This window comes from Galeopterus variegatus, unplaced genomic scaffold (assembly GCF_000696425.1).
Source record: "Galeopterus variegatus unplaced genomic scaffold, G_variegatus-3.0.2 Scaffold1746, whole genome shotgun sequence".
Taxonomy (NCBI): Eukaryota; Metazoa; Chordata; class Mammalia; order Dermoptera; family Cynocephalidae; genus Galeopterus; species Galeopterus variegatus.
In genome coordinates, this window is record NW_007727857.1 from 121,707 (window position 1) to 135,888 (window position 14,182).

The 14,182-nt window shown below is 36.7% G+C and overlaps 1 protein-coding gene across 4 annotated transcripts in view; it reads right to left on the reverse strand.

The window, feature by feature from the left end:
* MAGI1 (membrane associated guanylate kinase, WW and PDZ domain containing 1) overlaps positions 1-14,182 on the reverse strand; it is a 240,122-nt gene that overhangs the window by 92,900 nt on the left and 133,040 nt on the right. For all 4 annotated transcript variants that reach the window (XM_008578690.1, XM_008578692.1, XM_008578691.1 and 1 more), the window contains exon 4: positions 10,102-10,303. In XM_008578690.1, coding sequence (XP_008576912.1) covers positions 10,102-10,303 — 202 coding nt within the window. The remainder of the gene's footprint in view (positions 1-10,101; positions 10,304-14,182) is intronic.

A 14,182-nucleotide genomic window follows, 5' to 3' on the forward strand; every position in this document is an offset into this window, starting at 1 on the left:
TTTAGACTTACTGAAGGCAACCCAAAATTATGTATCATAAATAGAACCTAGGCCAAGAAAAGGCTTGGAGAAGCTAAAGATGATGCCGAATGGCCTTCTGGAGGGTACAGTACAACTCTAGATGACATATTTCAACAGACAGTGACTGGGGCTTTGAAGATCTGGCAGTGTACAGAAACATTCCCAAGAATAATGCCCTTTAATTATGTTAGAAATGTCAGGAGAATGGCTGGAAGAATTCAGCCTTTGTGCTTCCTAAAGCAGATGAAGACACTGAGACAAAGTTCTGCTTGAGGCCCTCAGTACCCTCAAAGCAGCTAAGTGGGTAGGGCAAAGAACTCCAAGTCCAGTAGTTTTGACTACAAACCAGACATGAAAACAAGAAATTAAAAAAAATTTTTTTTCCTTTTTAAAATTTAGGCAGTAAGCTAATTTTTTGCTTTGAAACTTGGGGTTTAGGTTGTAAATATGGGAGGGGGGATCGCCAAAGCTCTTCATTTTCAGATTCAAACCTTATTAACTTTTAAGAGAAAAAAAAATATGTCAAGTGAAAACCACAATGTGTAAATGTATACACATGTTATCTCAACTGTGTTAAAAGAAAAAAACAAAACAAGGGTTAAAACAGTAACAACCACCACCACCAATGCACCAGTACTACTTATTTGACCAGAGTACCAGCATCTGTTCCAAGTCTTTTACACATGTTACAATTTACTTAACTCTTACAGTAACATTATGAGAGAAGTATTATTAGCGTTAAAATTATTACTCCCCATTTAACAAATGAGAACACTAAGGATAGAGAGGTGAAGAAATTTGCCCAAAGACACTGCTGATACATAGCAGAAACCCAGGGAGTCTTGCACTAGAATCCATAGTCTGTACTATTCCTGCACACTAAGATAGTGACAATGGTCATTCCTGGGAGGGAAGGTTATATATGATTTAAAACCAAACTTTTTATTTTGAAATAACTGTAGATTCATATGCAATTATAAGAACACAGAGAGATTCCACATGCCCTTTACCTAGATACCATCAAGAGTAACATCTTGTAAAACCACAACACACTGTGACAAGTAGGATTATTGATGTCAATACAGTCAAGATACAAAACACTCCCATCATCACAAGGATTCCTCTCGTTGTCCTTTTAGAGTCATACCTGGTTGCCTTCCAACCATCCCCCACAACCCTCTTCTTAATCCCTGGCAACCATTAAGCTACTCTCCATTTCTATAATTTTGTCATTTCAAGAATGTTACATAAGTGGAAGCACAGTTATGTAATACTTTGGGAAAGATATTTTCCACTCAGTATAACTCTCATCAAGATTGCTGCATATATCCATAATTAATCATTTTTTATTGCTGAGTAATTTTGCATGGCATCGATGTACCACAGCCTGTTTACCCATTGAAAGATATTTAAAGTTTTTGGCTGTGTGGAATAAATTTACTACAAACATTCACATACAGGTCTTTGTGTGAACCTGGATGTACCACGGCCTGTTTACCCATTGAAAGATATTTAACGTTTTTGGCTGTGTGGAATAAATTTACTACAAACATTCACATACAGGTCTTTGTGTGAACCTAAATGTTCAGGTCTCTGAGAAAAATAACCAAGCGTGCAACTGCTGAATCGTATGGTAGTTGCATGTTTAGATTTTAACCGTTTTCTAGAATGCCATACAATTTTATATTCCCACCAGCAATGTATGTGTAACCCAGTTTCTCTGCATCTTCACCATCATTTAGTGTTGTCACTATTTTTCACATTAGCCATCTTAATAGATGTGTAATGACATCTCATTGTAGTTTTAATTTGCATTTCTGTAAGGCTAATGGTGTTGAACATTTTTTCATGTGCATGTCTGCCATCTCTATATCCTTTTAATGAAATGTCTATTCATGTCCTTAGCTTACATTCTAACTGTATGTGAACTTTTTTTTTTACTCGAGTTCTGAGAGTTTTTTTTATATATTCTAGGTATTAGTCATTTATTCAGATATGGAGTCTGCAAATATTTTTCTCCTTGTCTGTAGTTTGTGTTTTCATCTTCTTATCAGGGCGTTTTACAAATCAAATTTTTCATTTTAATAAAGTCACACTTATCAATTTTTCCTTTCTAGGGATCACGCTTTTGATGTCAAGTCTAAGAACTCTTTGCCTAGCCCAACATTTCAAAGGTTTGCTGGGTTTTTTCCCCCTGAAGTTGTATCGCTTTATGTTTTACATTTCATTCTATGGTTTAAGTTAATTTTTTGCATAAGGTATGAGGTTTATTTTAGGTTGAGGTTAAGTTATATGCCTCTGGCTGTCCACTTGCTCCAGCACCATTTATTGAAAAAGCTATCTTCCCTCCAATGAACTGCTTTCACGCCTTTGCCAAAAATCAGTTAGGCACAGTTGTAGGTCTATTTCTGGGTTCCACATCTGTCCCACTGATCTATGTGTCTATTCCTGCACCAGTACCACAGAGCCTATACTGTGGGTCTACATACAATGTCTTGATATTGAGTGACTCATTACACTGACTTTATTCTTCTTTTTCAAAATTGCTTTAGCTATTCTAGTTTCTTTGCCTTTCCACATATATTTTAGAATTTGTCTATTAATCTACAAAAAGACTCACAGAGACTTTGACAGGAATTGCATTAAACCTGTAAACCCATTTGGGAAGCACCACATCTTTATCAATTCTGAATCTTCCAACTCATAAATAGAATATGTCTCTCCATTTATTCTTTCTCTGATTTCTTTCATCAGCATTTTGTAGTTTATAACATACAAAATCCTATACATGTCTTTTTAGCTTGCAACCTGTTATTTTTTGAGTGACTATAAATAATATTTAAAATTCCAGTGTCCAACTGTTCATTGCTAGTATATAGATAAAAGATAAGCATACAAATATAGATTGTTTATCTTGCAACCTTGCTGAACTCACTTACTATAGAATTTTTGTGGGTTCCTTAATTGTGATTCTCTAAATAATCACGTAATCTGCAAAGAGGGATAGTTTTATTTCTGTCTTTTAAATCTGTATGGCTTTTATTTCCTTTTCTTGCCTTTTGAGACTGCTTAGAGCTTTTAGCATGACGTTGAATAAGAGTGGGAAAAGCTGACATCCTTGGCTTGTTCCTAATCTTACAGGGAGGGCATTTCATCATTCACTATTAAGTATAATGTTGGATGTAGGTTTTTTATACATGCTCTTTACCAAATCAAGGAAATTTCCCTTTACTCTTATTTCCCTGAGATGTTTTATTATGAATGAGTGTTAAATTCTGTCAAATGCTTTTTCTGCATTGATTAATATAACCATGTAATTTTTTTCTTTAGCCTATCAATATGGTAGATTACACCAATTGATTTTTTAAATATTAAGCCAGACTTGCATCCCTAGAATAATTCTCACTTGATCATGGGAATAGTCTATATTGCTGAACACTATCTGCTAATATTTTGTTAAGGATTTTTGCATCAATATATTTTTGTATTGTCTTTGTTTAGTTCTGGTATCAGGGTAAGACTAGTTTCATATAAATAATTAGGAAGTGTTCCTCCTCTTCTACTTTCTGGAAGAGATTCTATAGAAATGGTGTTAATTCTTCTTTCTTTTTTTTTCCTTTTTTGTCTTTTTTTTTCTTCATGTCCGGCAACGGACCGCAACCCTCAGTGTTGCGCCCGTACCGGACCGTCCTTTTTTGTCTTTTTTTTTTTCTTCATGTCCGGCAACGGACCGCAACCCTCAGTGTTGCGCCCGTACCGGACCGGGACCGGCAACGGGATCGCAACCCTCAGTGCTGCGCCCGCCCCTCGCCCAGCCAGTGAGCGGGAACTGGTCTGTATGTGGGATCCGAACCCTCGGCGGGAGCGCCACCGCGCTCCCAAGCGGCGCACTATAGCAGTGCGCCACCAGGCCGGCCCATTAATTCTTCTTTCAACAGTTGGTTTCTCCTTCTGGGCCTGGAGCTTTCTTTCTCAGGAGTCTTAAAATTATGAATTCAATTTCCCTAATATTTATAGGGCTATTTAAATTATCCATCTCACACTGGATGAGTTGTGGGAGTCTTGCTTCTTGAGGAACTGGCCCATTTCATCTAGATTGTCAAATGGATGTGCACAGATTTGTTGGCAGCATTACTTATTATCTTTCAGATGTTTTCAGGGTCTGTGGTATATCTGTTTAATTCCTAATATTGGTAACTTATGTCTTCTCTCATTTTTTTTGTTGTCAGTCTTGCTAGAGCTTCCTCAATTTTATTAATCTTTTTGAAGAACCAGCTGATTGTTTCACTGATTTTCGCCATTATTTTTGTTTTCAATGTTGTTGATTTCTGCTCTTATCTTTATTATTTCCTTCCATCTGCTTATTCTGAGTTGAACTTACTCTTCTTTTGCTAGGTTCTTGAGTTAGAAGCTTAGGTTGTTAATTTGAGACTCTCCTCTTTTATAATATATGTGTTTACTGCTATAAGTTTACCTCTTTTCACTGCCTTGGCTATGTTTCACCTGATATGCTGTATTTTCATTTTCATTCTGTTCAATTTTTAAAAAAAATTTCTCTTGAGGGCAGGCCCCATGGCTCACTCGGGAGAGTGCAGCGCTGGTAGTGCTGAGGCTGTGGGTTTGGATCCTATATAGGGATGGCCGGTGCGCTCACTGGCTGAGCGTGGTGCAGACCACACCGTGCCAAGGGTTGTGATCCCCCTACCGGTTTAAAAAAAAAAAAAAAAATTTCCCTTGAGACTTCCTCTTTGACTTATGGATTATTTACAATTGTGTTGTTTGGTTTCTAAGTGTTTGGAGATCTTTCTACTTTGTCTGATATCAATATGGCAACTCTTCTGATTAATGTGTTTTTTAAAATATAATTCTTTTACTTTCAACATATCTATACTGTTATATCTGAAATAAGTTTCTGTAGACAGCATATAGTTGGGTCACGTTTTTTAATCCACTTTGTCATTTTCTATCCTTTAACTGCTGTATTTAGTTCAGTTCACTTAACGCAATTATTGGTATGTTAGGGCTTCAGTCTTCTGCTTTGTTTTTTATTTTCTTTTTGTTCTATTTTTCTTTTCTTTTTCCAGCATTCCTGTGGGTTACTCAAATAGTCTTAAATTCCATTTTAATTTACCTACAGTACTTTTGAGTATTTCTCTGTATAGCTCTTTAAGTGGTTGCTTTACGTATTATATGTATACACTATATACAATATGTATAAATATATATCTTATCACATTTAGGTATTACTATTATACATATTATTACATGTATGCACACACGAAGGTACTTCAGAATGTTTGAGATAAAACTGAATTGAAAGACGGTAAGAATCCTTCTGGGAACTTTTTGAAGACTCCTCGTGTGTGTGCATACACGTATGTGTATTTTACCACAATCTATTAGTGTCATTTTACTAGTTCATTTGAAGTATAGAAACCTTATCTCTATGTATATCCCTTTACCATCCCTCATTTGTAAAAAACTGTCTTAAATGTTCTTTCTACATACATTTGAAACATATTAGACAGTGTTATTTTTTTTCTTCAACCCTCAAACCTAGTTTAGAAAACTCAAGAGGTGGAAAAAAATGTGTTTTACTTACCTATATTTTTACTCTTTCCATTTTTTTTTCTTCCTCCCTGATGTTCCAAGATTTAACTTTCCCTTTCTTTTTAGAGGATATCCTTTAGCCATTCATTTAGGGTAGACTTGGTGGTAAGTTCCCTTAGTTTTTCTTCATCTAAAAATATCTTGATTTCCCATTCATTGCTAAGGGATATTTTCACCGAATGTTGAATACTGGGTTAATTCTTTTCTTTCAGCACCTGAACGTGCTGTACACCACTTGCTTTTGGCCATTGTGGTTTCTGTTGAGAAATACACTGTCATTTGATTATTTTACCCACATACATAAGGTATCATTTCTCTTGTTGCTTTCAAGATTTTTCTTTGTTTTTAGTTTTCGGAAGATTGACTATGATGTGTTTTGTAGTTTTCATTGGATTATTCTGCTTGAATTATTAATTGAATTATTATTCAGCTTCTTGAATTTGTAGGTTTATTTCTTTTCCCCAATTTGAGGAATTTTGAGTAACCTTCTTCTACTTTCTTTAGTAGTTCTTCTACTACTTTTTTTTTCTTTCAGTTCCACCCACTTTCTCTTCTCTTGGGATTCTGGTGACATAAATGTTAGATCTTCTGTTACTGTTCCAAAAGCCCCAGAAGCTGTTCTCCACCACCGCTGCTGCCCCTCTGTCAACTTTCTCTCTGTTGTTCAGAGAGGGTAATTTCTATTTTCTATCTTCAAGTTCACTGATTCTTTCCTCCCTCTCCTCCATACTACTGTTGAATATTGTTGGACACTGCTGAACCTGTCTGAGCTTTTTATTCTGGCTATTATATTTCTGAGTTCAAAAATTTCAATTTTTTGTATCTTCTATTGTTTTGCTGAATGAAGCTTTCTATTTTTCTGCTAAAACTCTTCTATTTTTCCATTTGTTACAAGCATGTTTATAATTGCTCACTAAATATTTTTATAATGGCTGCTTTAAAATCTTTGTTAGATAATTCCAGCATCTCTGTCATCTTGGTGTTGGCATCCACTGATGGTCTTTTTTTCACTCAAATTTGTGAACTTCCTGGTTCTTAATATAAGAAGTGATTTTTTGATTAACCTGTACATTTTGGGTACTGTATTACAGGACTCTGGATCTTATTCGAAACTTCTACTTTGGCTGGCTTTCTCTGACTTTGCTCCAGAGAAGAAAGGGGTGGTGCTACCTGTTATTTCTAGGTGGGGTCCCCAGTTGGCTTTCATTGAAACTGGATGCAGGAAGGGACTCCTTGTCACTTCTGGGTGGGTATGGCAGTTCCAGCTCCCCACCAGGCCTTTGCTGGTACCAGCTTGGCTGGGAGGGGTAAAATGTCTCACTGCTGCTCCCATGGGGAGAGGGTGGACTCTTCACTACTGGATAAAGGTAGTCAAAATTCTGATTCTCCTCTAAGCCTCCTCTGATGCTTCCCTGGTGGAGAGAAGGAGGGTGCCCATCACTGCCAGGTGGAAGTCCAAACTCCTCTCATGTGGTCTCCACAGAACCCAAGTAGGGAAATGAGGAGTGCTCATGGCTGCCTAGATGCAATCAAAGTGCCACTTCTACACTGAGGCTTCTCTGACGCCACTCCAGTAAGGAGATGTGGGCTCCTAGTCACAGCCTGTTGAGTGAGCGTGGAGGTCTAGGCTCCCCACTGGACCTCCACTGGGCAGGGTTGGGAAACAGGTTATTCTGTGTTGTTGGCCGAAGTAGGAGAGTTGCTGAATAAAAGTTTTCTGTCTTATAGAATGCTCCTTTCTTGATCCTTTGGCTAGAGAGAGCAGGCTTTTATTAGGGCTTTTTGTGTCTCCATCCACTAGTATTTCTGAGCTGCTGGCTTCTTCAGCTCCAAGTCTGGGATAAATGAAGTAAAAGGAAAACTCAGGAGTTTCACCCCCTCTCGTTCCTTTGATCCCAAACACCTGAGCCAGTCTGCCTTATTTGCTTCTCCTTTCAAAGTCTTCTTATGTTTGTTTTCTGGACAATGTCCAGGCTTTGTAAGTCCATGCTTTAGGTTTTAGTGTTCTTTTTAATTTCCAGGATTTCTTAGATTTCCCACAAACTGTAAAACTAATACATGCCCACACATATGCACACACATATACATACACATACATAAAACAAAGTAGATCTGGTTCAGTTCTACTAAAATTTAACTTGCTATTCAATCTAAGTTATTCTAAGAAGTGTTTCAGAATGAAAGACACCTGAAAACTCAGTAACCAAGATATATAATTTAGGCTAAAATATAAATGCTGTGTATCTAATCACTTAATATCTATGGAATTTGATAGTTGTAGACCAAATCCCATGTAGTTGTCATAAGCTGTAGCTTTGTATAATTTCTATTAAACATGAGGCCAGGAAAACATTGGCATCAATCTGCTAAAATCTAAATTAAGTTATAGAGCAAATCACTGCACTCTCCTATAAGCCAGCCACAGTTTGGGGGGCTAGTATCTCACTAACCATCAACATATCCAATGTTCTTTTTTCAAATTTATCAAGTCAGTCTTGAACAAAATTACTGGTACATTCTTTTCCAAGAATTTAAGTTTCACATGTTATTCTGTATCAGGAATGCTTCTATTATACTTTCTTTTTCTCAGAACAATTCTTCCTTACTCACAGACATAATTTCAAAAGCAATTTATTGCAAAAGCTAAGTACAACATCCTGAGCTTACAGTTGACGTCCCTTTCCATAACAATGTTTAATCTCATCTGTAACAACCACGGATGATCATGATGACAATAAACAATTACAACAGTGATCACTAATTAGTACTAGCCCAAGGACTTTATATTCACTACCTCCTCCAATTCTCACAACAGTCTGACAAGTTAGGTATGACTCTTAATATTCATGTCCTCCTTTCACAGATATGGAAAACTGAGATGCGAACAGGTAAACTCAAGTTCCCAAGGGCACCCAACTAGTAAGTGGTGAAAACAGCATTTTTAGGTGAGCTCTTAATCACTATACTTGCCTGACTTCCAGGAAAAAACTACAGCTTCCATCCCTGTCTCTAATCAGTACTTGTTATTAACATGAAAAGGAAACACGGATTGTCCTCTTTCCAGGGTCAGAAAATAACAGGGGAGCTCTAGTTCAGTTATCTCAGACTTCTTCCAGGTAGGTTCTCAAAGAGAGTGTTCTGAAACTCAAACCTTTTCGCTTACTCCCACGACTTAAGGAAAATTACACTTTCTTCATTGTTTCTTCTACTTACAAAATACATGCTAAGTATAAAAAATTCAATCCCCACAGAAATGTATAATGTGGTCAGAAAATAAATTCCTTACTTAACTCAAACACAATGGTTGATAGATGCTTCTAGAATTTTTCTAGTATAGAGTTATATCTACATATTCATAGAAACAACTGTACACATATAATAGACATAGCACAGGTGTGTACATGAATTTATTTTACAAGAGTAAATTCTTCATATATTCTTCTGCAAAGCTGCCCTTTCTTATAGTTTACTTAGGAACAGACCTTCAATTTTAATTGATGTGAGTATAAGAGATTTATCTATGCTCCTATTTTTTTATAGTTTAATTGGCTGCTTTCTTTTTCTTTTTAGTGGTACATAAAAAATGGTGAATCTTGATTTTAGGATGATAGAGTCAAAGTACTGCATTTTAAAAACTGACTACTGTTGATTAGGAAAATCACATTATCTTAGATTTCCCAAAATGGTTTGACTTGTAGGTATTTTTTTCCTTTTTAATAAAAATTATTTATAAAATGTTTAGCTATATAAAATTTAAGTTTTATAATTTTGAAAGATTTTCACATGTACCTATTCTCAAACTTCGATCCATATACTTTGCACCATGTCAAAAATTGACCTTAAAATGGATCATAAACCAAAATGTAAAATGTAAAACTATATAACTTCTTAAAGAAATATAGCAGAAAATCTTAATGACTTTGGGTTAGGCATCAATTTCTTAGCTATTACAGCAAAAGCACAATCCACAAAAGAAAAAAATTGATAGATTTCATCCAAATTAAGAACTTCTGTTGTTTGAAAGACACAGTTAAGACAATGAAAAGAAAGGCCAAACTTGGAGAAAATGCTTGCAAATCACAAATATGCATCCAGAATATATGAAGATGTCTTAAGACTCAACAATAAGAAAACTGCAAACCAATTAAGAAAAAACTGTCAACGAATTTACTAGTTTTAAGAACTAAATATATTATTTATATATCATACCATAATTTATATATACACCATAATTTAGTTGTCTAACCTTTTAGGGAAATTATTGACCTTATACTTCTTCAAATGTTTCAGACTCAATGATTAACATGGCTAATTACTTTTATTCAAAGCTTGTTAAACCTTATAAAAGAACACCCTCGGTGTGTAATCAATCCTTTTAGATTTAATTTACATCTACAGATCCTAGCTGGAGAGAAGGAAGGGAACAGAAAGAGAGGGAGAGATTTAGCTAGAAATAAAAGTATACTTTACTCTATAAAATAGACTTCTCCATTTTCGGTATAGGCCATCTCCCAGTTTTCAGGTAGAGGACCTAAATTATCCTCTGCAGAAAGAGGTAGGTATTGAGGGAACTTCTGAGAAGGGTCCGTGATGGGAGCAGCAGCGATGCTACTATTTGCGGATGGTAGTGATGTTTCCTGGAGAGGGTGCTCGTCTCGGTCACCAGAATCGGCTATTTAACATGTGGGGTGGAGAGAGAGAGAGAGAGAAAGAGAAAAAGAGGTGTTCAGTAATCATTTCCCACACCTGGGAAGTACATTACTGTACACACTGTACATATCTATATTATTAAAAGCTCTTATCTTTTTCTAATTGCTGGCCATTGACTATGACTTCTGTTTTATTTAGATAAATGGTTCTTAAATAGAAAGCAGCAAAATGATTGACGCAATTTATTTTACTTAAGTAAAATATCACAGAAACAGTACACGTATAGATACAGTACATATATATGCATATATTTTACAAAAATCAGATACTTTATATATTCTTTATATAAAGAAAACAGAGAAAGAAAGAGGAGAAGAACATGCCCAAATATTGTATTGCCCACAATCTTGGAAATGTTAAAGAAGAAACCAATTCATGACTCTTAAACTAAGAAGTCTGTTAAACTAGGAAGGCCATCAAAACACAGACTGATCTGCACCCTCATTCCACAGGAATCATTCTGTTTCATGATTCAGCAGACTTTTGGGGGCAATAAAAAAGTATGTGGTGAAAACACAGACATAGTGGCATTGTTACCCATTTTTGTATAAATTGTCTAAAACATTTTTGATAAACACTGGCAGAGATCAAAGACTGACAAATTAAACTGGAAAGTATACAACAGTTTAAAATATGGAGATAGCTGTACCAGTGAGTCACATTTGAGCCTCTTTTGGAAAAGTAAAGAAAATGTTCCTGTGAAAAGCAGGACAGTTACCCCCAGAACACTCTCATATGGGTTGAATGATTTTGACTCAGGTCTTAAAAGAAGGCTCTAAGTACATGAGTCTCCTTGCTTTCTTATTAACAGGGGTGACATCATCAAAGTATCCACAAATGGCATTGTTGACATTCTAGTTGAATTTTTATAAAGGCCGATGATATTAAATGTCAATCTCCATGGGGCTTTAAAACATAATAATCAGGGATGTAGCGATTTTCTATCTCCCACAGTATTTTTCCTGTAGACATTTTTGATTTAGTAAAGAAAGCAGACTGAAAAATAATAAAAAGCTCTTTCATCCCTGATGAGCTGCTCCCAAGGACACACATGAAAATGAAGGTAATACAAAAGTTGGATGAAGGACTGCCAAGCCTACTAAACCACCACCTCCACCAAAAATCCACCCCCACAGAGGATGCTACCTGTAGGGTTTCACTGCCCTGCACCTATTACCTCTTCTTCTAGTACCACCACTGTGCTCTCATTTTAGAAATCACCCCCTCCATTCCATGTCCATGTAGTCTAATGGGGACTGACTCAAACTTATTCTTGGATACAAGTCACACTCTTTGCTATCAGGAGTAATCTATCATTTTTTGCCTTTGGGACTGGTTCAGGAATAGGTTTGTGATCTAAGACAAACCAATGACTGTCAGCTGAGACCTCATTATGCTACTGTCACTCAATTCTTGAAGTGGCCCTATTGCTACTTAAAGTGGCTCAGAGTGCAAAATGCTTTGACACAGTTTCATACATATATCATGGACTGGATAGTGTCAATTACTGGAAAGAATTAGTATGAGTTAGCATGTTGCGGACGTCAGCTCTCATGGCTGTAGTTTTGCAAGTGGGGGGGCATTTATTCAACATACTCTTTACATACTGAGGATGTCCCCCCACATGTATATCTCAAAGCCACTTCTTTCCCAGTGCTGGCTTTCCTGGTGTCAAGACAGGAACTTGAAGAACACAACTGGGTGTCACTTGACTTTCCGTTTTGTGCAGAAATAATGATCAGATTGATTGTGGCAATGATGATGTGGGTCCACAAGTTGTTCTTTGATGCCAGGATTTCAAGTGGGGATTTTAAGGGGTCAGATTTTCAGAGGCATGGCTTCTATAGAGACAGAGATGTATAGCAGTTAGGAACAGAAAATGTATCAAGACCCACAGTCAACTACTTCTTTGTTCTTGCTTTCTACCTCTACCAAGAAATCTACTTACTAAATGGAGGACAAATAAAGAAACACACACTTCTTGAGGACCACCAGTCTGGTTGGAACTGTTTCAATGCACATTAAGTCCAAGGTCTTCTGTTTCTGAGACCACATCTACATTTTGGGTTATATCATAATTTGCTATTCGTATTTACTGAAATATCAGGACGTTAAAGAATTAGATATTTTTAAAAGAAATGTTAACACTTTCATAATCTGTTTTCACTTCATTGAGGACTTCTGTAAGTGGATGAAATATTCCTAAGTGGATGAAATCAGCTGATTTCAATAAAAGCATATGTAAAAGATGACAAAATTTCTTCTGGATATTCCAACTATAGGTCAGCCACTGGCCTAACCCATTCTAGTTGAGAATATAGAAATGTTCAAGGAATCACATTCTTAGAGCTAGAAGGGAAACCTTAGAAACGATCTAATCCCAGCCAGTCATTTTATAGATGAATGAGGTAATGTTCATAAAAAGACTGCTACTAAGAGCCAAGCCATGATAATAAGCAAATGTCCTTTTTCACCCCATACTGCTTGTAAAAGGGTAGGGCTAAACTACTGTTATGGTAATAAAGTCATAAAAAAAATCTTTATTGCCATCTTGGCAAATTTTAGGCTCTGAGCTAAAATTTAGTTAATAAATGACAAAATCTCAGAGAGGCCCACACAGGCTATAGACAGCATTCAACAATAACAAACTTCTCCCCTAAATACTATTAGATTTTGTAGCAGAGAGGGAAAATAGAATCTGCTAATCTCCCACTTCACTGGGGTCAAGTCTAATCAAGTAATGATCTAAGTATGGTGAAGTGAGAAAAGGCCATTAAGAGAGAGGAAGATCTCATATGCTGAAATGAATAACCTGCTGATAACTTTTATTCTAAAATATTAAAGAAAACATTTAAGTACAGGAAAAATAGAAGAAACAAGAAGTTTTTAGTTACAACATTAAGGACTGGCATAACTCAAGTTTTATGCAACTGTTCCATTTCTGAGTTACCACGTAGGGTCAAACCCTCATATAGTGAAAAGTATTCAGAATGGTTCTGGGTCACTGCACTAACCCAAGGAACATACATTACAGGCTCTGTAAACAGTTCTAGTGCCCCCTGAAGTTGTGCAATACCCAATCTGTTCGGCCTCACCCAGAGACGCTATCTTTGAAAATCTCTTCACAAAATACAGCATACCTACGCTCGGGGGGGTATCTGAATGCAGATATAAATATATAATGCAAGCATTAATACATGCTATTTAATATAAAATGCATATGCAAGATAGAAACTTAGAATATTTGTTTTTTCATCTTTCCTCCTCTTAGGGCATACACTAAAATCTGCATAAGTTAATTGAATATATGATATTCTTCCACTATCTCTCTACTTACAAAAGTATGAGATAAGAAAATGCTGCTGGGGCCGGCCTGGTGGCGCACTGCTACAGTGCGCTGCTTGAGAGCGCGGCGGCGCTCCTGCTGAGGGTTCAGATCCCACATACAGACCGGCCGCAACACCGAGTGTTGCGATCCCGTTGCCGGTCCCGGTCCGGTACGGGCACGACACTGAGGGTTGCGATCCATTGCCGGTCACGAATAAAGACAAAAAGGAAAAAAAAAAAAAAAGAAAATGCTGCTGATTATTCTTGACTCCCTTCTATACACACACACATTTACCTCCAGCCCCTTTAAGATATTTGGGTGAAGTTAAAATGTTCCTGTGAAGAAGCACAAAAAGCAGATCAAGAAAAGAACCACCTTTTCCCAAAGTACTGTGTGGCCAGAGTTTGAATTTTGGTGACCTTACTGAATTCCTCTTGAGAACAGCATCCTTTCTCCTAACTCTTTGCAAAAGTCTCCCTACCACCCCCTTTCCCCACATTGACTGAGGCGGGA